This window comes from Archocentrus centrarchus, chromosome 3 (assembly GCF_007364275.1).
Source record: "Archocentrus centrarchus isolate MPI-CPG fArcCen1 chromosome 3, fArcCen1, whole genome shotgun sequence".
Lineage (NCBI taxonomy): Eukaryota > Metazoa > Chordata > Actinopteri > Cichliformes > Cichlidae > Archocentrus > Archocentrus centrarchus.
This window is the reverse complement of record NC_044348.1, coordinates 34,027,670-34,052,307: the sequence shown is the minus strand read 5'-3', so window position 1 is coordinate 34,052,307 and position 24,638 is coordinate 34,027,670. Positions and strand designations below refer to the sequence as shown.

General features: G+C 45.4%; 1 protein-coding gene and 1 pseudogene across 1 annotated transcript; one reads left to right on the top strand and one right to left on the bottom strand.

Moving 5' to 3' along the window:
• Window positions 1–535: 535 nt before the first annotated feature.
• LOC115778265 (uncharacterized protein K02A2.6-like) lies at window positions 536–3,569 on the bottom strand (annotated as a pseudogene).
• Window positions 3,570–9,027: 5,458 nt separating this feature from the next.
• LOC115778263 (adhesion G-protein coupled receptor G5-like) lies at window positions 9,028–24,638 on the top strand. Its single transcript, XM_030726321.1, has 10 exons — window positions 9,028–9,033; window positions 9,119–9,244; window positions 9,384–9,429; window positions 9,599–9,699; window positions 21,606–21,730; window positions 22,044–22,312; window positions 22,385–22,481; window positions 22,807–22,936; window positions 23,755–23,911; window positions 24,544–24,638. Exons 1-10 carry the CDS (start codon window positions 9,028–9,030, stop codon window positions 24,636–24,638), a joined length of 1,152 nt encoding a protein of 383 aa, XP_030582181.1.

The window sequence follows — 24,638 nt, the reverse complement described above, 5'->3', positions numbered from 1 at the left end:
CAAAGAAACTTTGTCAATTTATGTTATGTTGCTCCCTTATAGTGTCACTAAGTAAACATTATTACTCGACACACAGAGCATGGAGGACAACTTCTTGCTGGTTCACTCATTTGTTTATTATGCTACTGTTGCTATCAGAACCCCTATATGCCCTAGTGGCGGTCTGCCCCCCTGTGGTAAGTATTGGTAGGACATCTCTAGGTTCATACATCACATATCTCCTCCCCACTAAGATTTGTTGTCAGTAACAAAAACATTTCTTCGGAAACAAACGTAAGACATTATATCCCCTTTTAAACTACATGAGATTATTTCTTTCTTTACTTCTCCACAACATTACCAGAAAATAGGAGAGTTATGTCACAGCTTATAATCACTTCAAATATCAAAACTCAGAACCATTTAACAACATTCTACAAAAGCAAACATTCTTAAACATTCTTCAACTTTTTCTTTTCTTTTTTTTTTTTTACAACATCTTGGAATGTCAACATTGTTCAACTCTTTTTTTTTTTTTTTTTCGTGGTTGTTAAGTTTACTGATCCCTGTAACGTACCGGCGGACGTGTGATCCTCACAGGATATTGTCGTACAGTCCCTGTTGTCTCTGAATGTTCTGTGTGTGTCATTTCTGTGGACTGTGGTGTCTTGAGTGTTTTGGGTGTTTTTGGTGGTGCATGTGGTGTGTGTGGCACTGTATCAGTATCCTCCTTCTGTTGAGGTGTATTTGGGTCAGGTGTGGTTGTCTGAGGAAGTGACAGCGGACAACTCACAGGAAAACTCCCTGCAGTCTCTGGTGGGTCTGACTCGGGCCGAGTCAGCATCTGGTCCACATGACGCTTCCAGACCCCTTGTGTACCCACATGTACCTTGTAGGACACTGGTCCGGTCTTCTCGATCACCACAGCTTGCGTCCACTTATCCTCCCCCCTCCTATAATCACGCACGAGCACTGGCTCACCAAGTTCAAACTGTCTCTGTTTAGAGTGTAGCTGGCGTCGTTGCTGTTGAGCCTCTTGTGACTGGTGCACTGTTCCAGCCATACTTGGTTTCAGGAAATCCAGTCGAGAACGCAGCTTGCGTCCGATGAACAGCATTGCAGGGCTTTCCTTGGTTGTTGCATGGGGGGTGTTACGGTAGGTCAGGAGGAACGTATCCAGACGCTGCTGCACTGGTGTAGTTCCTCTGGAAGATTTCAGAGCGTGCTTGAAGGTTTGCACAAATCGCTCTGCCAAGCCATTGGAGGCAGGGTGGTATGGTGCTGAGCGAATGTGTTTGACTCCATTGGCTTTCAGAAACGTGCTGAATTCTTCAGAGCAGAACTGAGGGCCGTTGTCGCTTACAAGACTGTGTGGAATGCCATAGCGACTAAAAAGTCCCCTAAGCACTTGGATGGTTTTGCTGGATGTGGTGCTATCCATGATGTGCACCTCGGGCCATTTGGAGTGTGCGTCCACTATGACCAGGTACATGTGCCCTTCAAATGGACCTGCAAAGTCCACATGTATCCGTTCCCAAGGACTGGATGGCCACATCCACGGGTGTAAGGGTGCTAGGCCAGGGTCTTTCTGCACTCGTTGACATGAGTGGCATGATTTTGCTTGGTGCTCGATCTGGGAGTCGATGCTGGGCCACCAAACCTAGCTACGAGCTAAGCTCTTCATCCTTACTACATCTGGGTGTGCTGAGTGTAGCTCTGTCAGCACCCGGGGGCGCAGTTTGGGTGGCACAATCACTCTCAACCCCCACATAAGGCATCCGTGCTGCACAGTGAGATCATGGCGGCGCTGGAGATAGGGAGACAGCTCACCTGCGTCCTTTGCAGCTGGAAAACGACCAGTTGTGACCATTTCCATGACACGGGACAGGGTGGAATCCGACATGGTGTGACGCTTGATCTCGGCGTTGCTGACTGGCAATGTGTCCAACTGTGACGTGTAGAACACCTCCACTGCACCTTGTTTCTCACTGGGGGCATGAGGGAGCGGTAACCTTGACAGTCCATCAGCGTTGGCATGTAGGGCCCCCTTGCGGTACTCAATGGTGTAATTGTGAGCGGAAAGCATGAGCGCCCAGCGTTGCATGCGAGCTGCAGCCATAGATGGTGTGCTTTTCACTGGACTGAAGATGGTTGTAAGCGGGCGATGGTCAGTGAGTAGCGTGAATGTATTGCCATACAGGTACTGGTGGAACTTGCGTACTCCAAAGACTATCGCTAACGCCTCCCTCTCAATCTGAGCGTAGTTTTGTTCTGCTTTGCTGAGAGTTCTGGATGCATAGGCGATGGGTTTTTCATCGCCATCCGGCATGACATGCGAGAGAACAGCTCCGACCCCATAGGGTGAAGCATCGCAAGCGAGACGGAGCGGCAACTCAGGGTTGTAGTGTGTGAGCACCTCTTGTGATACCAGGAGTGCTTTGGCTTTCTGGAACGCTGATGCACAGGCTGACGTCCACTGCCATTTCTTTTCTTTGTTCAGCAGTTCATTCACGGCTTTAGCACAGTGGCCAGATCAGGATAAAGCATCCATAATAGTTTAGCATTCATAGGAAAGATCGAAGTTTACTTACATCGCCTGGTGCTGGTGCTTCCACGATGGCACGTACCTTCTCCGGTGACTTGTGGAGCCCAGCAGCATCGATGATGTGGCCCAGGTATTCCACGGATTCCTGGAAGAAGAGACATTTCTCTTGCTTGAGGTGCAGGCCGTATTCCTCTAGCCTGCTGAGTACTGCATCCAGAGTTTTCAGGTGTGTCTGCTTGTCAGGACCACTGACCAGTATGTCGTCCAGGTAGCAGTGAGTGTGTGGCAGGAGCACCTGGTCCATTGCCTTCTGGAACAAGGCGGGCGATGACGCTACACCAAACGGCAAGCGGTTGAAGCAGAACAGTCCTTTCTGTGTTGAGATGGTCAGCAACTTCTTGGAGCTCTCTTCTACTTCCATCTGTAGATATGCATTAGATAGATCCAGTTTACTGAAGCGTTGACCTCCAGCGAGAGAAGCAAACAAGTCCTCAATACGTGGAATTGGGTACTTGTCGATGCAGAGAGCTGGGTTGATGGTGACTTTGAAGTCCCCGCAGAGTCTCACGGCGCTGTCCTTCTTGTTCACGGGCACCACTGGCGTAGCCCAGTCACTATGCGCCACAGGTGAGATGACGCCAAGCTCAGTGAGGCGTGTCAGCTCAGCTTCCACTCGCGGTCGAAGAGCATATGGCACATTGCGTGGTGGGCAGAATTTGGGTACACTGTTTGGTCTTAGAGTGAGCCTGGCTTTCACTCCTCTCATGGTGCCTAACTTATCGGAGAAAACAGCGGAGTGTCTCTTTAACACTGTCTCTAAGCTGTCTGTCTGTCTGTACTCAATTGCATGTACAGTCTTTAAGTCTCTCCAATTTAGTTGAATGGCTCTCAGCCACTCCCTGCCAAATAATGGTGGAGCATCCGCCTTCACCACATACAGTGGCAAGACAGCGTGTTGCTTGTTCAATGCCACTTGCACTTTAACAACTCCTTCTGGTGCCAAAGGCTCTCCTGTGTATGTCTTTAGTATGATATCAGTGGGTTGCAGAGGAAACTTATACAGCTTTCGTTTGTACAGTTCCCAAGGAATCAATGACACTGCAGCCCCTGTATCCAATTCCATCTCCATTTTCTTTCCGTTAACGGTTGGCACTACTGATATGCGTGAATATTTCCCTTTCTGAGACACTGCATACAGTCCCAAGTCACTGTCACTATCCGATTTCGTTCCTTCACTTTCACTTTCATTCGCCTCGACATGATGGATCTTTTTCTTTCTATCTTTCACGCTGCGTTTGTGTGCATGGCTTTTCTGTTCAGGCTTAATATCTTTGTGTTTATGTTCTCTTTCATGACTGCTTTTTGATTTACTCCTGCACATTCGTTTCGTGTGGCCCTTCCTCCCGCACTGGTGACATTCGCGGTCTTTGTACCAGCAGTCATCATCACTATGATTTCCCTTCCCACAGCGGCGGCATTTTTCACCTTGCGAAAACACTGCGTTTACTTTCAGGGAATTACTTAACTGCTGTACGTCGCGTGCTGCTGTCTCTGCTGACACTGCATGTTCAACAGCTTTCTTGAACGTGAGGTTTTCCTCAGTCAGAAGGCGTTTCTGCACAGCTTCGCATTTCAATCCGCAAACAAATCTGTCCCTCAGAGCGTCCTCTAGGCAAGCCCCGAACTCACAGTGTTCCGATAGCTTCTTGAGCACTGCTACATACTGTGCTACCGTTTCTCCTTCCCCCTGATTTCGCTTGTGGAACCTGAACCTCTCGGCTATAACGAGCGGTTTCGGTGTGAAGTGATCTTTAAGCACAGTCACAGCCTGTTTGTAAGTCATTGTGCCAGGTGCCACGGGAGCTACTAAGCTACGAAGCAGTCCATACGTTTTAGGTCCCATCACACTGAACAGTACTGAAACTTTCTTAGCCTCATGAATGTCATTAGCCACCACGTAATGCTCAAAACGTTCAATATACGTTGCCCATTGCTCACCAGACTCATCGAAAATGTCCATATGTCCATATATTCCAGCCATCATACGTCTTTCTGGGATTACGTGCACTGTAGATGAACTCGAAGCACTCGATGTCCTTGTATCCGCAGATGTAACACTAGCTGCACTCGGGCCCTCCGATGATGGTTGGCTCATAGTTGATCAGCACATTAGCTATCCAAAAACGCGGGTGTTCATTTCGGTCCAAAAACTTGCACAAAGCTGACTTAACTTTCACAGCCAGTCGATGAAAAGTATTCCGAAATACACGACTCGTCGCCAATTTATGTTATGTTGCTCCCTTATAGTGTCACTAAGTAAACATTATTACTCGACACACAGAGCATGGAGGACAACTTCTTGCTGGTTCACTCATTTGTTTATTATGCTACTGTTGCTATCAGAACCCCTATATGCCCTAGTGGCGGTCTGCCCCCCTGTGGTAAGTATTGGTAGGACATCTCTAGGTTCATACATCACACTTTGACACCGTAATAACGCGACCTATCGGAAAAATTCAAATGGTTTCTGAAAGCTGAGAAACTGCACTTCACAAACAACTGTGGTGTTATTACGGTAATTGTTGCTGTAACTCTGCAAACGGCGGCTTTTTTGAAGTACACTGAGCCGATTATGACATGTTCGGTGGTATAGGGTTATAGTTAGCAATGATAACCTTCATCCATTAAAACATTGTACGGGGGGACTTGTGCATGATGATGATATTAAACTGTCATGAGCTGTGAGCTTGTCTCTATCTCATGTATTGTGTTGTGTTGTGTTATTCCTGGTAACAGAATGCTGTTGGACAGAATTAGAGTTTGCAAAACACTCAAGTTTTCTACTATAAGACCACATTGTTGTGGCATTTGTTATGTTCAAGCTGTGTTTTTGAAGTGGACATGTTAAGTGCACTTTTTATTTGAAAGAAGATATATATTATATGATAAAGTTCTTTTTTGTGTTTATTTGATTCCTATTCAAGACACTTTGATAAGAATGACTATATTATTAATATAGGCTACAGAGTATCATTTTTTAACATTTTTGGCTGGTGGTGTGCCTCGTGATTTTTTCAATTAAAACAATGTACCTCGGCTCAAAAAAGGTTGAAAAACACTGGTCTAATGTATTATTTGTTTATTATTTGGTTGATCCACTGTTTATTAATTAATTTACTGGAGTTTACCTTTAAACATTTGTCCTTTATTCATTGAGTAAAAAATAATCCCTAAAACTACGTATAAGGCTTTTTCTTACTAGCCAGGTTTGTAACAATCAAATAGAGAGAGAGAAATACGCAAAAGCAAACGCTACTGTCTCAGCACCAGGGCGAAACTTCAAGACAAAGAATTGTTTCAAACACATCACAGCTTTGGGGTTGTATGCACTACATTTTAAACATCTATTTTAATTAATGATCACGTTAGTAATATTTGTTTTATTTTAATTAAATTAGGGTTACTAGAACACGTTTTGTCATGCACCTGCAAGGCCACTAACTTTTGAGGGTTACACACACGCACATGCACAAACATGAATGGGCACCGTGTGTGTGTAGTGGGGGGGGGGGGGGCAGTTGGGCCACCAGAGATATACTACTTATACTATTACTTATACTACAACCTCAGTATTTGCTGTATGGATTAAAGTTTGGTGCTGCTTCACATTTCAGAGACTATGAATCTGAATGACTTGTCCTCCAGCACCACCATAAATTTGGCATCATTGGACTAAAATGTCTAAACAGCAGTGATGGATTCCCATGAAATTTAGTTTTAGCCATTGTCCTGATCATCACTGACATGTCATCATTTTAGCTTGTTCTGCAACACAAAACTCATCTCCATCAACCTTAGCTGAGATTCGTTGTGTTATTACAGGTATTCACATGCAGTGTTTCTCTCCCTGTTTTTGGCTGATAATACAGGAAACATCAGAAAGCCCTCTCCCCAGCAGCACAGTGAGTGTTCACCTGCCGAAAGAACTGAAGCCTGGACCGAACAACAAGATTGTGTTCTGCATGCTTAAGTGGCCTGAAACAAACACGGTCAGAGATTACACTTTGTTATATAAAGGTGTGAATTTTGTATTTGGCTTAATTTTGTACTGTAAATTGAACCACCATTCATTGTTGATTCTGATTGTTTTAGCCCAATAAGATTATTTAAAAATGAATTGTTTTATTTTCCATAGACCAACACGTAATTGACCCTCTGGTTATTTAATATTATTTATTATTAAGAACAGTTTCTCATCATCTTGATGACAGACTTTCATCAAACCTCCATCAAAATCTGCCTGCATCCCTTACAGATGCGGCGACCACGGAAACGCAGTTCAAACTATTTGGAACTGCAGACCTAAAAAGCTAAAAACATAAACCATTTACACTGAGCAGCTACCTGCTGTTTAGGATCGTATGTGGCCAAAATAGCTCAGAGGGTGTCCTGTGATTGGTGATGTCAGCTGTGGGAGGAGCCTCTGTGGAACAGGCTTGTTTGATCATCTTCATCAGGCACTGGGTATTATAGAAATAACTTTTATACTAGTAAACTAGTAAATCTAAAGACAGTTATGGGAACAGCTCTAATTTTAGTGATAAGAAGAAATACAACTTTTTAATAAGATGTTATGGTGTCTAACCAGATACTTACTCTGGATGGCATTACTTTGGCCTCCAGTAACACTGTGAGAAATCTTGGAGTCATTTTTGACCAGGATTCGTCCTTCAATGCACATATTAAACAAATATGTAGGACCGCTTTTTTGCATTTGTGCAATATTTCTAAAATTAGAAACATCCTTTCTCAGAGTGATGCTGAAAAGCTAATTCATGCATTTATTACTTCTAGGCTGGACTATTGTAATTCATTATTATCAGGCTGTCCTAAAAGCTCCCTGAAAAGCCTTCAGCTGATCCAAAATGCTGCAGCTAGAGTACTGACAGGGACTAGAAAGAGAGAGCAGATTTCTCCCATATTGGCTTCTCTTCATTGGCTCCCTGTTAAATCTAGAATAGAATTTAAAATTCTTCTCCTCACATACAAGGTCTTGAATAATCAGGCCCCATCTTATCTCAAAGACCTCATAGTACCATATCACCCCAACAGAGCACTTCTCTCTCAGACTGCTGGCTTACTTGTGGTTCCTAGGATACTTAAGAGTAGAATGGGAGGCAGAGCCTTCAGCTTTCAGGCCCCTCTTCTGTGGAACCAGCTCCCAGCTTGGATTCAGGAGACAGACACCCTCTCTATTTTTAAGATTAGGCTTAAAACTGGCGCAGTGGTTAGCACTGCTGCCAGTTAGAATAACATCTGGAAGGTCTGGGTTCAATTCCCCCTTGGCCCTGGCCTCTCCCTCTGTCTGTGTGGAGTTTGCATGTTCTCCCCGTGCTTGCGTGGGTTTCCTCCGGGCACTCTGGTTTCCACCCACATTCCATTGCCCATATATGGGCAATAAAATGTGGTTGGAATGTGAGTGTGAAAGGTTGTTTGTCTCTCTGTGTTGGCTGGCAACATGTTCAGGGTGTACCCTGCCTCTTGCCCTATGACAGCTGGGATAGGCTCCAGCCCCCCTGCCACCCTGAACAGGATGAGCAGAAGCGAATGGATGGATGGCTTTAAACTTTCCTTTATGATCAAGCTTATAGTTAAGGCTGGATCAGGTGCCATCCTTATACTGCTGTAGGCCTAGGCTGCTGTTTCTTTTCATTCACCTCTTTTTTCTCTTATACTCTACTCTGCATTTAATCATTAATTATTATTAATCTCTCTCTCCTCCCCCTCAGCAGATGACCCCCCCTCCCTGAGCCTGGTTCTGCTGGAGGTTCTTCCTGTTAAAGGGAGTTTTTCCTTCCACTGTCACCAAGTGCTGCTCATAGGGGGTCGTTTTGACTGTTGGGTTTTCTCTGTATTATTGTAGGGTCTTTACCTACAATATAAAGCACCTTGAGGTGACTGTTTGTTGTCATTTGGTGCTATATAAATAAAATGTAATGAAACTGAAATGAAATGAAATGCACAACTAGGGTTGTTTTGTTTTTCTGTATTTATTTTAAATTTATTTCTTTCACTTATGAAAATAATAAGAGTTTGTCACAATATCCAACTATCACACAGGCTGAAATCCAACCATCCAATTTCTTCCACTAGAGCCTATCACAATTGTCATAGGGCAAGAACAGGGCACATCCTATACAGGTCGCCAACCTGTTGCAGGGCCAGCACAGAGAGACAGACAACCACTCACACTCATGGGCAATTTAGAGTGACCAATGAACCTAACCCCAGTAACTGCATGTCTTTGGACTATAAGAGGAAACTTTTTTTTTACAAAACGGGAAGAAGTATATTCAAACACAGCTGTGCAGGCATAGATGCTCTTTAGCTCTTTGCAGTAATACACAAAATGTGAATACAGTAAACACAATTTAATATACATTTTTATGTAGGAAGGCTGTTACACCAGGGAAGAATCATCACAACTTTTTAATAAGATGAAAATGACAGTAAACATATTTCACAGACAAATCTTACATAAATCCTTCCTGTACAAACTATCAAACCAACTGATGAATGTGTGTTATATTGTAGAGTATTTTAGGAGCCTCATATGAAGTGTATGATCAGAGACTGATTGGCCTGAGTGTGCAGGGCAGGAACATATCAGGACTACAGCAGCGTGTCAACATCACCGTGAACCTTACCAGGAAAACAAATGTAACTACAACTTAATTTATCTCATTTACTCTAGTTGTGTATTTATATTATTTAATACAGTTTGTTCAATAAAAGTTACTTAAAATTGGGCATGTATAATGTTAAAAACATGTAAACATGCAATATTTCTGTTTCATAGGAAACCCAAAAACCTTCCTGTCAGTTCTTTAACTTCTCAACAAAGAGTGAGTAACCAAACATCACATCTTCCATCAATAATGTACAACACAACTATTTCTTTAATAAACTGAAATTATTGCTGTTTGTGGTTTCCTTTAAGCACAGACAGGTGAGCTGATCACCTGGATGTGACAGCCTCTCATGTATGATGGATCTGTTTGTTTTACTTACCAGATTTTAGTGTGGATGGCTGCATCACCCAGTGGACACGTGGTCAGAATAACGTCACCTGTTCCTGTGACCACCTCACATACTTTGCTGTGCTCATGGTAGGAGTCGACTTTTAATTATACAAAGTGGAATTCAGGGGCTGAATCCCTTTGGACCTGAGGGGACTATCATCAACAAAATATTAACAAATACCTCAGTAATAAAATGAGAAATTTCTCTTAGTCCATCTGTTCTTCACCGACCTCAACAAACATTTTCTGACCAACTTCAGAGTTGGCAGGTGGATTGTTAGTGATCCAGGAAGTCCATGCTGAGTTTAACATGGCATTCCTTTAGAATTATAAGGTTCTATCTGACATTTTTGATGAAATTGACTTATTGTCTTATTCTTATTCTCTGACCACTTATCAACAATATGTAAGATATAATTTTGGCCATTTTATTCACAAAATAATAAGGTTCTATCTGCAAAATCAAGCTTTAACTTGGTGCTATAAGGTTCTATCTGTGAACCAATAGGCACTTGAAATGTTCACAAGAGAGCCAATCAGGTTGCTTCTCTTTTGTAATACTGGTTCCCGGCACAATGTCAAGCAGAGGAGCAGAGGAGATGCTGGAGAAAATGTTTCATGGGAAGCTGGAACTGTTTACAAGACATCTAAAGGTTGAGGATTTCAAAAATGAAGTGACAACAGACAGAAATATTAATGGCAGGAAAATTCTGAACTTTTGATAATTTTAGATCACAAGAGCTGTTTTTTTTGTTTTTTTTGTTTTTCTTGCACTGTTAGCTATCAAGCTAGTGAGCTAACGCTAGTTTTGTATTGTTTGTCTGTGGTTAGTGCTAACATAAAGAAACAAACTATGTAGTTGCCAATATTGACAATAATAGTCAGAGGTCGTAATATAAGTTACCTCACGTAAAATATTATTGATTGAAGAATGACTTAAGATTTTAATATATTCTATGACTTAGCAGTGATACCATGTTAGTGAGCTCTATTTTTACTTCTGTCATGAAATTCCAGAAGAGCAAGTAGAAGCAAAAACACCAGAAAAGGGACATCAAAGAAAATTGTTACATTTTCCTGAATAAATACGTTTTTATAGCAAAATGATTTTGATTAAAGAGCCAAGTTTAAAAGTCTACCTTTTAAGTGGGATGAGTTTTTATTTAGATTTTTGTACACAGTGGACATGGACTGAGAGTTTAACTGTTTATTTAGTATTTTAAAGAATGGAAAGAATGACTGTTCCAGGTAAATTGCAGCTTGTAAAATTAAAAGATCTGGGCTAAATGGGAAAAAAAAAAACATTGTGGCAAATTATCCAGAATTTGTTGGCGTCTGTAAAAATGTTATTGAAATTTGAGTTTATTTATATATCAAAGTATACCCCTCCTAAATTTATATCAAATGTTTATTTTATTCTATTTTTATTATAAATTTTATTTTTACTTGTTGGTTTTCATATATTTTTATGTTGAGTTATCTTACGCAAACTTGGGAAAAATAAAGGATGGGAAAAAGAGGGCTCAGTCTGCCAACACGAGTTTAATGAAAAGGTTTTTTTTTAATTGTACAATTTTAAAATTGTGTAATAGATGTGCAGTACGGTGGCATGGTGGTTAGCACACTGCCTCACAGCTAGATTACCTCTAGGTCTGGGTTCGATTCCACCTTGGCCCGGCCCTCTCTCTCTGTGTGGAGTTTGCATGTTCTCCCCGTGATTGTGTGGGTTTCCTCCCAAAGTCCAAAGACATGCAGTTACTGGGGTTAGGTTATTTGGCCACTCTGTATTGCCCATAGGTGGGAATGGTTGTCTGTCTCTCTGTGTTGGCCCTGCGATGGGCTGGCTACCTGTACAGGGTGTACCCTGCCTCTCGCCCTATGATAGCTGGGATAGGCTCCAGCCCCCCCATGACCCTGAACAGGATAAGTGGAAGAGGATGGATGGATGGAGATGTTGTAGCATTGAATCGTTCAAAGATGAAACTTTGTCGTGCGTCATCTTCTTCTAGTTCTTTTAAAGGGAAATGTGTGCGTAATTTTCTCTATACAGAGTGCAAAAACTTCAAAGCTTAATATCTCAAAACTGGTCAGAACACAGATAGAACCTTATAATTCTAAGGGTTTAACTAAGTGGTTCTCATGGTTTGAATAAAAATTGTGTGGAGTGACCACTGTGTGTGTAGACAACTGGCAAACATAGAAATACATGTGAGTTTCGCTGAAATGAATCTATTCCTAAGCCCGTTAACCATAAGTTTAACCATCAGAAGAAGTCCAGTTTTAAATAAAACTGATTATTTCAGCCCTTTATTGGGCATTTACTAAAAAATGTCTGCTGAGCTGCAAAAAGGAAAGAGCAAATTTTTAAGTCATTATCAAACCCACAGGAAAATTGTTACAATTAACCATAAATCTATTGAAAAAAAATATACATATGCATGCATACAATACTAAAGTGCTTGAAGTTCAATATTTGGTATGATCAAACTTTTATAAAATTCCCAACACCACCGGCTGAAGTCTAAAACCATGAGAGACCTCACCATGTTTTACAGATGGCCACAGTCACTGTTGTATCTTTCTCCTGACTTCATCCATACCAAAAAATTAAACCAAAAATCTCATCACTCCATGAGAGCTGTGGTCACTGACCTTCAGTCCAGTTCTTGAGTAATTTGGCATACCTCCACCTTTTCTCAAGAATAGCTTCTTGAAAGCCACACTTTCAGTGGGACCATTTCTGATTAAACTTTAACCAACAGTAGGTGGTAGTGATGTGTCATTCGCAAAAGAGTCGATGCTTGGTAGTGAATCAGAAGCGACGACTCCCATTGAATGAGAGCCGGTTCCCCAATTTCTCATTAGCTCTGCTCACAAACCTGAGGACAGGGCAGAACTGATGGGCACACAATCACACAGGGGGACATGGGATTATATCAGAGTTAGATAGATGTTCCACTGTGTGTAGGCAAAGCCCAGGGACAGACAGCAGTGCAGAAGCATGTAAATATGAATGATACCCCCTTAAAAGAAGCAGCATTTATGTGCAATTTAAGGGAATTGGAAATAGCAGATCAGAGTGCCATCACTGCAAACTGAAAATTACAGCGAGAGCAGGTTCCAACACAAACATACTGTCCATCCCTTGGTGCAGTTGGAGGAGAGAGGGCAAGCTAGGTCTCCGTCTACTGACCCTGATGAGTCTACTCCCGAACCAACAACTGTTGCAGCATCCACTGCCCTCCCCAAAACTGCAACTACAATTCATACTACTGCAGCATGAAGCAAAATAAGTCAGTGTGTTTGTTTGACCTGTGTTCCATTAAAAGATTATTTAAAATGTTAAAAAAAAAAAAGTACTGTATTTTCCAGACCATAAGGTGCACCGCATTATAAGGCGCAATATCAATGAACGGGTCTATTTTCATACATAAGGCGCACGATAAAACATATGTAGAGCGAAAGAAAAGCGTCAGGTAAGTTGAACTTTATTCAACAATTCACAATAACTCAGAATATTGTTCAGTTGAAGCAAATACAGAAAAATACCCTCACATTTTAAATCATTCATCTTCCACAAATCCATCAAATTGCTTGCTGCACACAGCAACCATTTAATTGTTAATAAAAGGGCAACTTTTGCTGGCAATCTCTCACCATCTTCTTCAACGTTTTAACAGACGCTGCAATATATTCTTTATTAATGAGGGTAAGAACAAATCATTTTATATATAAGCCCTTCACAAATCCTGTGCACCAGTATATTTACCAATATAAGCAAAGAAAAAACATTTAAAAAAAGAAAAAAGGAAATCCCTTTTTGACACAACACCGGAAACCTGAAAACTCCGCTGTCACCGTGTTCTGTGTACATGCAGCGCTCGTACTGCGTCCCGTCATACGCTGTGGCATCGCCTGGATCTCTCTTTGGCACCGAGGGAGACAGCACACACAGCCCCGGACCTCGATTCATCCTTTCGCTACTTCTAGTGACTTTTGAGACAATCCACAGTGAGTTTTGTGGCGCAAAAGTGCCGGCCGCCAATCACCAGATTACGCACAAATATCCGGGCCAGCACAGATTAAAATAGACCAAATCCATCATTGTTTTCTGCTGTTTTCTGCTGTTTACTGCGTACGGTTCACATTTTTGGAACAATGCTTCCACTTCTTGTTGAATTTATCTCTGGCGGCTTTGGCTGCTTTCCACACCTGCTGCGCCGCACTCACAGCTTGTTCCTGTCTAATATCACAGTGTACCACATAAAATTGGTTCAAGGTCAGTAAGCACAACAATAATTCATACATAATGCGTATCGGCGCACTGCCGATTTTTGAGAAAATGTAAGGATTTTAAGTGCGCCTTATAGTCCGAAAAATACGGTAAGATTTTTTTAAAAATAGGACAAATGCACAAAATAAAGCCATTATGAAGTTTGTCATAAAAAGACTAAAGGCAAAAGGGCTTCTCAGCACACAAAACATTCATTTTTGCTTATTGAGGCTAGAATTTGAGGCTACAAATGATAACAAGTAAAGAGTCGTTTGGGAGCTGAAAGAGCCGACTCTTCTCTGGGAGCCGAGCCTAAAGAGCCTGCTCTCTGAAAATAGCTGAACATCCCATCACTAGCAGGTGGATCAACTGAAGGGCCAAATCCATCTTTTAGGTCCTGTGTTGGGTTTTTTCCATTTCTTTAGGACATGATTTTCCTATGCTGTAAAAAAATTATCGTAAAAAAATAACGTTAATGGACAAATGTCTTCCTTTCTTTAACCTTCTTAACATTGTCTTTTAAGCTATACACGACTTCGTACACTCCACATAAACAGTCACTCAGTGCTGCAGTGGAACGTTCCAGAATGGTTCTTAAATCCAGCACCACAAAGGAAAACTTCTGATGTACTCGTCAAAATACAAACTCCTTCATTCTCTCCGACATGCAAGAAGTTATTTGGTGAATATCTGGTGTGGCGCGATCCTATAGTCCAACATATACAGTCATGGTCATCGCCAGGGGAGGTTAGCTTTCAGCAGCGCCTTAATGAACGGTCTGGAAAATAAAGGCTAATTATCCACTTACAGACATCTAAGCACACAGCCCCTCTACCCTCCATCATCCTGACTGACACCCCCATCACCACAGTGGACTCTTTTCGCTTCCTGGGAACTACCATCACCCAGGACCTCAAGTGGGAGCCCACCATCACCTCTGTCGTCAAAAAGGCCCAGCAGAGGATGTACTTCCTGCGGCAGTTGAAGAAATTCAACTTGCCAGCAAGGACCATGGTGCAGTTCTATACTGCCATCATTGAGTCCATCCTTACCTCCTCCATCACTGTGTGGTACGCTGGAGCCACCACTAGGGACAAACAGAGACTACAGCGCGTTGTGCACTCTGCTGAGAAGGTGATTGGCTGTAACCTCCCATCTCTCCAGGACCTGTACACCTCCAGGACACTGGGGCGTGCAGGTCGGATCACAGCCGACCACTCTCACCCTGGGCACAGACTTTTTGACCCTCTCCCCTCAGGCAGGAGGCTACGGTCCATACGGACCAGAACCTCCCGCCATAAGAACAGTTTCTTCCCCTCTGCTGTTGGACTCATGAACAATAACCCTAAGACTGTTACCACCACCCTCCACAAACGCTGATGACCCTATGTCTATGCACCTGTCTGATTGCACTGATGTACATATTAGTGGAATATAGTTTACATTCTTTTATCTTTTAATTAGTCTCTGCACTGTATTGTAGCGATTCTCTTAGTTAGAGAGCGTGTTGATGTTGTGGGATTTCGGACTGTTCGGGAGGTTCGTGAAGGCAGCATGGAGAGAGAGAAAAGACCGAGAGCTTGCCTGTGTGTGTGTGTTGCTGTTCCGTTGTTGTAGTTGTGGTTGGCGTGGCTGTGGCCTACAGCAGCCGTTTTTCTGCTAATAAAGACGACCTTTGTTGTGAACATCGCCAACTGTGGAAGTGTGTTTACAACGTTACATTGGTGTCAGAAGTCAAACTGCTAACCGTCGGCTAGCCCTGCTTCGGCTACCTCAGTTGACAGCCTGCGCTAACTATGGCAGCGCAGCGAGATGTGGCCGGGGCCCGCCCGAAGATCAAGAGAGAGGCTATGGACAGTGACTTTGGGGGCACGCTGGGTCCTGAGGGAGCGGACAGTGCCGGAGAGCGTTTGGCCCGCCTCAGACGGACTGCCAGAGGCCTGGCGGCCGCCGCTGGCTTTAGCCCATCGACTGCAGGAATATACGCGGGCGCGGAGACGCCCGCCCCGAACAGCGCGGGGCCCGTGCTTGGCGATAGTGGCGCCCGGCCCTGCCAGGCAAATGTGAAAACCCCCAAGTACTCCGGTAAGGCTGACTGGGAGGCCTTCCATGCTCAATTTGAACTGTTAGCGCATGCTGCGGCCTGGTCCACAGACACTAAAGCACTCCAGCTAGCCTTGTGCCTCACTGACGACGCTTTGGCATGCCTGCTGCTGCTTAGCCCAGCGGAGAGGGGTGACTACAGGGCTCTGGTTGGTGCTCTGCAGCGGCGGTTTGGGCAGTGTGGCCAGCCTGCTGTCCTGCGGTCCGAACTGACGAGTAGACGGAGACAACCGGGTGAGCCGCTTCGCGCTTTGGCTAATGACATTGAGATGCTAGCGAAGAAAGCATATGCCCACATGCCCATCGACGTGCAGAACGAGCTGGCCAGAGACCAGTTCATCCGCGCCATTATCCCTGGTGAGCTGCGCATCCAGACTCAACTTTCCCACCCCCGCAATCTGCACGAGGCCCTGAAGATGGCCTTGGAGAGGGAGGCCGTGGTGGCTTCTGCGGGGTGCGACCATAGCGAGTATGACCCGGTGGTGAGGGCTGCGGTGCCGGAGGCCCCGGGCCAGGGGGTGCCAGCTTGGGCGGCCAAATTGACCGAACTGGTTCGAGGCGTGTCTCTACAATCTTCACGCCGCGGTGCTCGTCCTCGCCGAGACCCTCCTGTTTGCTGGACGTGCGGACAGCTGGGCCACATCAGCGTGCGATGCCCAGACCGTGCCGGTGTTCAGGGAAATGCCTCAGGGCCTGCGTAGGCGGGACGGCGCAGGCCCCTTCTTCTGTGTCCCAATCCGCCGGGGCGCCGGTGGACAGAGCCCAACGGTACAGCTGGGGGTGCGGGGCTCAGCTCCCCCCAGAAGCAGACGACAGCACAGAGTCCGCGAGGGTGGTGGGCTGGACGCCTGCAGGGGATTTTTGTCACATCCCCATCACCCTGGCAGGGGCTCCGTGCACAGCTCTGGTCGACACTGGCTCCACTGCGACCTTGATGAGACCTGACGTGGTGCCGGTAGGAACCCAGTTGGAACCAACTACAGTAAAACTGCGTACAGTGACTGGTGAGTTAGCCCCGATGTTGGGAAAAGGACTGGTCCCTATTCAGGTGGGGGGCCTGGGAGTGAACTTGGAGGTGTGGGTGGCAGCGGTGCAGGACGTTTGCATATTAGGCCTGGACTTTCTGCGGGCCTCACAGAGTGTCTTAGACCTGGGGAATAACACGCTGACCTTTCCAGGGGGCCCCATGGTTGACCTGGTGCGCCCCGCACAGGCCCCGAACCTGCACCCGCCAAAGTCGAGAGCAGCGGGGGTGCACCATGAGGCACACCTTCCGCCCCCGATCTACCCCCCTGCACCCCTGTCCCCTGACCCTGATTTAGCCACCGTGGTGGGTTCTCCTGCCTCAGACCAGCACACTGTAATGGGGGAGGGGGATAGACTGGCAGTAGTGAGGGACATATGGACACGTAGCTGCCAAGATTTAGATCATCCACAGCGGGAGGAGCTGTGGCAGGTGCTGCTGGAGTTCAAGGACATTTTTGCTCTGTCAGAAGACGAGGTAGGCTTAACTCACCTCCTGCAGCACGACATTGACACGGGAGATGCACGGCCTGTGAAGTCACGCCCTCGCCGCCTCCCCCTGGTGCATCAGGCTGCGGCTGATAGTGCGATCGGGGAGATGCTCAGGGCTGGCGTCATTGAACCCTCCGACAGCCCCTGGGCCTCGGGGGTTGTGATGGTTAAAAAGAAGAAGAGCCCCAAAATGAGATTCTGTGTCGATTTTAGGCCGTTGAACAGTGTGACTAAGAAAGACTCATACCCGCTGCCCCGCATCGATGAGTGCCTGGATTTGGTTTCCGGCTCTTCCTGGTTCTCCTCGCTGGACCTGCGTAGCGGGTATTGGCAAGTGCCCCTCAGCCCCGCAGCCAGACCAAAGACTGCTTTCAGCACAGGCAGGGGGCTGTGGCAATTCCGTGTTCTCTGCTTCGGCCTATGCAATGCGCCGGCCACGTTTGAAAGGTTGATGGAAAAGGTGCTGGCCGATATTCCCCGACAGGAATGTTTGGTCTACTTGGACGACATCCTGGTCCACGGAAGTTCCTTCGAGGCAGCTCTGGCATCCCTGCGGCAGATTCTACAGCGGATAGCGGCAGCGGGCCTGAAACTCCACCCTGATAAGTGCTGCTTTATGAGGAAAGAGCTGGAGTTCCTGGGACACAAAATCGGGGGTGAGGGTATCAGTACGCTGGAGGAGAAAGTGCAGGCGGTGAAGGACTGGCCAACCCCCACAAACATGAAGGACTTAAAGAGCTTCCTTGGTCTGGCGTCCTACTACAGGCGGTTTGTAAGGGGGTTCTCCTGTATTGCTGCGCCCCTGTTCCGCCTGCAGAAAAAGGATAGTGACTTTGACTGGTCAGCAGGATGTGAACAGGCTTTTGAGCGGCTGAAAAACGCCCTAACAGAATCTCCCACCCTCGCCACCCCGGACCCCAGTCTGCCGTTTATTCTAGACACAGATGCCAGCGATGTCGGAATGGGGGCAGTGTTGAGCCAGGTGGGGCCAGCGGGGGAGAGAGTGGTGGCGTACTTCAGCAGAACCTTTAATAAGGCTGAACGACGCTACTGTGTGACGCGAAGGGAGCTCCTGGCCATAGTACGGGCAATAAGTCACTTCAGGTACTACCTTTGTGGCCTGCCCTTCACTGTCCGGTCAGACCATTCAGCCTTGCAGTGGCTAATGGCGTTTAAGGAGCCAGAGGGGCAGATTGCACGCTGGCTGGAGGAATTAGCGCCATACGTCTTCGAAGTGAAGTACCGAGCGGGGGCTCACCACGCCAACGCAGATGCCATGTCCCGCCGCCCCTGTGCTCCAGCTGGTTGCCGGTACTGCGAAAAGCGGGAAGCCCGGGAGGAGGAGCTCCGGGCTGGGGGAGAGCATGATTCCGGGTGTAGCGGAGGTGAGCTGGCCTGCAGAGTGGCACAGGTGATTGACCCGCTCGAGTGGAGAGCGCAACAGGAGCAGGATGTTGACCTCCGGCCAGTGCTACAATGGGTGGAGTCTGGTCAAAGACCGCAGTGGAGCGGAGTGGCTGGATACTCACCTGCAACTAAAGGACTGTTTGTGAAATTTTCAGCTCTCCGAGTAAAGGACGGAGTGCTGCAGAGAGCCTGGAAGGAGCCAGCTACGGGGGAGGAGAGGTGGCAGGTGGTGGTCCCCAGGGCCCTGAGGGAGGCAGTTTTGAAGGCCTCCCACGGAACCGCCGGGGTGGGGCATTTTGGAGTTTCCAAAACCCTTCAGCGGCTCCGGCAGAGTTTCTACTGGGGGCAGCTCAGGAGGGATGTTGAGGACTTTTGCCGCCGGTGTGACCTCTGTGCAGCGCACAAGGGTCCCTCAGACCAGTCCCGGGCCCAGCTACAGCAGTTAGCAGTGGGAGCCCCGATGGAGAGAGTAGCAGTGGACGTGATGGGGCCTTTTCCACGCACAGACAGAGGAAATCGTTATGTCTTAGTTGCCATGGACTACTTCACAAAATGGCCGGAGGCATATGCCATACCCGACCAGGAGGCGGAGACGGTGGTCGACAGGCTGGTGGAGGGCATGTTTGCCAGGTTCGGGATGGCAGAAACCATTCACAGTGACCAGGGAAGGAACTTTGAGTCGGCTGTTTTCTCTGTCATGTGTGAGCGCTTAGGGATGCGAAAGACCCGGACGACACCGTTACACCCGCAGAGTGATGGGCTCGTCGAGCGCTTCAACAGGACCCTGGCGAAACAGCTGGCCATCCTCACTGCAGAGCACCAGCGTGATTGGGACATGCATCTCCCCCTTGTTTTGTTGGCGTATAGGTCCGCTGTGCAGGATTCCACCTTGTGTACGCCTGCCCTGCTCATGCTGGGGCGAGAGCTACGGACGCCAGCGGAGATGGCACTGGGGAGGCCTCCGGACGCTCCGGTAGTCGTACCGGGTCCGGAATACGCCAGGAGACTGCAGGACCGGCTGGAGTCGGCCCATGCTTTTGCCCGTGATCAGCTGGAGAAAGCGGGAATGAGACAGAAAAGGAATTATGACTTGAGGGTAAAAGGGAAAGACTTCAGGGCCGGTGACCTTGTGTGGGTGTACAGCCCGAGGAGGAAGAAAGGCCGGTGTCCTAAGCTGGACTGCCACTGGGTGGGGCCTTGTGTAGTGGTAGAGAAGCTGGGGGAAGTGGTGTACAGGGTTCAGCTGCCGACTAGGGGGAGACGAGTGGCCCTTCATAGAGACAGGCTGGCTCCATATAAGGGTGATGTGCGCCCGGTCCAGTCGACCCCCCTGAGAAATGAAACAGCCACAGCCCCAGACTCACTGACTGTGCCCCCTTCTACTGCCCCACAGCTTCCTCCACTTTTGCACCCCATCCCAGATCAAAAGCAGGGTGCTGCAGGACAGCAGACACAGCCCCAAGTGTCGTCTACAAGGGGGCTGCAGAGGCAGAGAAGACCCCCAGGTCACCTCAGAGACTTTGTACGGGATCCCTCGGGGCGAGGGATTTAGTGAGGGGGGGCAATGTAGCGATTCTCTTAGTTAGAGAGCGTGTTGATGTTGTGGGATTTCGGACTGTTCGGGAGGTTCGTGAAGGCAGCATGGAGAGAGAGAAAAGACAGAGAGCTTGCCTGTGTGTGTGTGTTGCTGTTCCGTTGTTGTAGTTGTGGTTGGCGTGGCTGTGGCCTACAGCAGCCGTTTTTCTGCTAATAAAGACGACCTTTGTTGTGAACATCGCCGACTGTGGAAGTGTGTTTACAACGTTACAGTATATTTTGTAATTTTGTAATATTGTGTTATAGTTATAGCTCTAATATATCTGTATATTTGCAATTTGTATACTTGTATATTGTCTTATAGTTTTTATACTTATTTGTTTTTTTCTGTAAGCACGAAGTACCGCAGCAATTTCCTAATGCTGTGAACCTGTTCACCCATATGGCAATAAAAACCTTCTGATTCTGATTCTGATTCTGATCTATGGCAGGGAGATCCAGAAAGTGATTTAATCCAGTCCAAACCTCGCTTAGGATTTTAAGGAGAGGTCCAAGGAATAATTCCTGGGCACCAATTTGTAAAGTGAGCTGGTGAGGGTGGAGAGGCTGCTGTTAGCACTAGCTATAACCAGGCTAGCTCAGAGACGCCGCCGACAGGATTCGAACACAGTGCCTGTATTTGGCAGAACATGAGACAATGGCAGGTTTCTACATCAGCTTGTAATGACAGTTAACAACCTGCACCAGCTTGTCACAGGATGGAGTCCACGCGCCAAGATGTCGGCTAGGGAACGAACTAGCAGCACTCACTGGAGTGGTGCTCAGTCCAGTACACCACAATAGGGAGGAAGCACCACCTTGTGGCATCGTTCAGTATTACAACATGTTCACATCCATATACTCTCGCTGTTCCATGCTTCCACAAACATTTGTAACAGAATGGGTCGCTCTCAGGAACTCGGTGAATTCCAGCGTGGTACCGTGATATGATGCCACCTGTGCAACAAGTCCAGTTTTTTTGCTCCATGTACTTCCTCTATTCCTGTTGCTATTTTGTATTGATTGCTTTACTGTTTGTGTCTCTTTTTAAAAAAATGTCAATTCATTGACTACTTGTTACAATGTAAATGCAGCAAAATAATGTGAAAGTGTATTTTCTCCACAGTTACCTGTTTCTTCAGATTCCCTCTCATCTACAGACCAGAAGGTTTTAAATTACATTTCTCTGATTGGCTGTAGTCTCTCTCTTTTCGCCCTGGTCATCACTGTTCTGCTCTTCATCACAAATAGGTAATTTATTTGTTTATTTGTATATTTGATTTCTGCTGTATGACTTTCTTCAAATGGTAATCCTTTTTTCTTTCTTTTCAAAATATCTTTGTCAATTAATTCCCTTTTTTGTCTACGTTCCATTATTTTAATCTTCCTTCCATATCCCATCATTCTCCTTCATCTTACAGCAAATGTCATCCTTCCTTCTTTATGTTATCCATTCTTTCTTTCCTTATTGGATTCGGCCTAATTCTGTTCCAAACATGATATGACTGAAAAACCTGCATGAAAGTTATCACTTATCATGGATCACATCTCCTCTGTTTGACAGAAAACTCAGAGATGATGTTTCTATGAAGGTCCACATCAACCTCGTAATTGCCCTGATCCTCCTGAACCTGCACTTCCTGCTCAGTCAGTATGTGACAGCAGGGTCCTCCACTGGACTTTGTCTTTATATGGCTCTTGTCCTTCACTACTCTCTGCTGGCCACTTTCAGCTGGATGGCCTTGGAGGGGTTCCACCTCTACCTCCTCTTAGTCAGAGTCTTCAACATTTATATCAAGAGATACCTGCTCAAACTCAGCGTGGTGGGATGGGGTGAGTGGAATCATTTAGGCAGGAAGTTGTTATTATTAACGTTTGAATGACGGCTCAGTTCTTGTTTTTCAGGTGTCCCTGCAGTCATTCTGTCAGTGGTGGTGATCATAAACAGAGGGTTTTATGGTCGTGTCCCTCTGGACACGTCTAACTCCAACGATACTGCAATGTAAGGAACAGATCTGCCAGCATGCAAAATACTATAGTAATATTTCATACTAATATTTCATATTTACTCATTGACTGTTGGCATGTGTGTCAGAGTTTCTGTAGATTTACATGTGTAAATGGAAAAGGTCCCATAAAGGGACTAGCAACAAAAACTGTTTCACCAAACATCTAATTTATAAAAGTTGAGACACTGAGTAGATTCAGGTACACTTTTACATCATGAATCTAAGTCAGTGCATTAATATTTCTAATTCAGTATGAAGTCTTTAACTTCACAGTGTGAGAAACTGAAACATGTTTCATCTGCACTCTCTTTCTTTTAGATGCTATATAACTGATGAGAAGGTGAAGATGGGGACTACAGTGGGACTGTTCAGCTTGGTGTTCCTCTGTAACATCATCATGTTTGGGGTGACAATCAGACGTATTTGGATTCTACGTAATAGCTCAGAGGTACAAGACAATCTGTGATGTTTTTAAAAGGAGGCTTTAATTTTTTTTTAAAAAAGTATAGTAAGGGTTAAGTTTGCCAGGTATCTGGTGAAAACTCAAAAACCAACAATGAATTGGTTTTATCAACAAGTGGTAGTTTTATATGATAAGAAAATATTGACTTTCTCTAGTCACCATTTTTGTATAGTGTTTACAGCTTCCTTTTAAAGGTATTATGTATGATGGGGTCCGTGTGCTTTTTGGTCATTTGTTTTTCATTTTAAAAACATATTAAAAAACTGATGTTTTTTTTTTTTTTTTCATTTCATACTCCAAATACCTATAATGTAAAACAAATTATATTTATTTTTTCTCCTCTGAAATCAAAACTTAAATTGGCAAAGAATAAGAAATATTAGCATTTTATTATTTTTCTCAAACAGGAAGTTTAACACAGGCGTGAAGGAAACACGAGGTGTGTAAATATAAGGCGCTCACTTTGATTTGATTCTTGCTCTTGTCAGTTTACAGTTTTCAGAGCTGTTAGGATGGATTTAGAACCACATTCTGGACACATGACAAGAAGGGGACTTTCTCCTCCAGCAGCCGTTCCCAAAGTCAGAAGAGCTGCGGCCCACTTATAAAGCAGATAATCACAAATTAATTTAAAAGGAAAAAAGAAATAATTTGTTTTACATTATATGGATTTGGAGTATGAAATGAATATAAAATAACCATTGGTTTTTTTAATGTCTGTTTTTAAAACGAAAAACAAATGACCAAAAAGTGCAAGGACCCAGACCCTAATCTCCTGTGTCATTTTATATTTGTCAAATCAGTTTGGGCAGAGTAACCGTGACAGAGCCAAGAAAGACATCTGTACCCTGCTGGGAGTCATGACTCTGCTCGGCATTACCTGGGGCCTGGTCTTCTTCTCTTTTGGTTACCTGACCACACCTGGCATCTACCTCTTCTGTATCCTGAACTCACTGCAAGGTCTGTACAACCTTTTTGTGTGTGCTGAGGTCAGCTCTGTGCTGATATTAGTGTCATTGTAACTGACAGGGTTATGTGATTAATATATAATGAGAAGCTTTAATTCCCAAAGTGTGGTCTGTGGCCCCCTCATGGGACATGAAAGTAATGCATGCAGACAGATGATTTATAATAAATGACCATTGTCTCACACACACACACACACACACACACACACACACACACACACACACACACACACACACACACACACACATACATTTTAGGTGAAAAATGAATCCACTCTGCTGCATCACGGTGAGAAATGTATCAGGAAGTTTCAGGACTGAAAAACATGCTTATGTGCAGTCAAAGATCGCCTCATGATAGTGATAGTTTGGGAATATCCCACATTGAGTTTGTAATGAAAAAAGCTGAAACTCTTTATTTGACAAAATAAGTTTGATTTTCACTGAAAAGAGTAATAAATGTGTGAGTAATGAACAGTGCGTGTTATTAAAGTGGATGCTTCCACTTGCAGACAGCAACCCGACACAGTTACCAGTTTCATTTGCATGATGTTCATGTTCCCTGCATCTCCAGTCTGACCATTTCGCTCTCTCTCTCTCTCTCTCTCTCTCTCTCTCTCTCAGGTTTCTTCATCTTCCTCTGGTTTGTGATGTCACTGAGAAAGGCTAAAAGCTCAGCACCAATGACGAGCACTGAAACACGTAGCACTGGCAGCTAG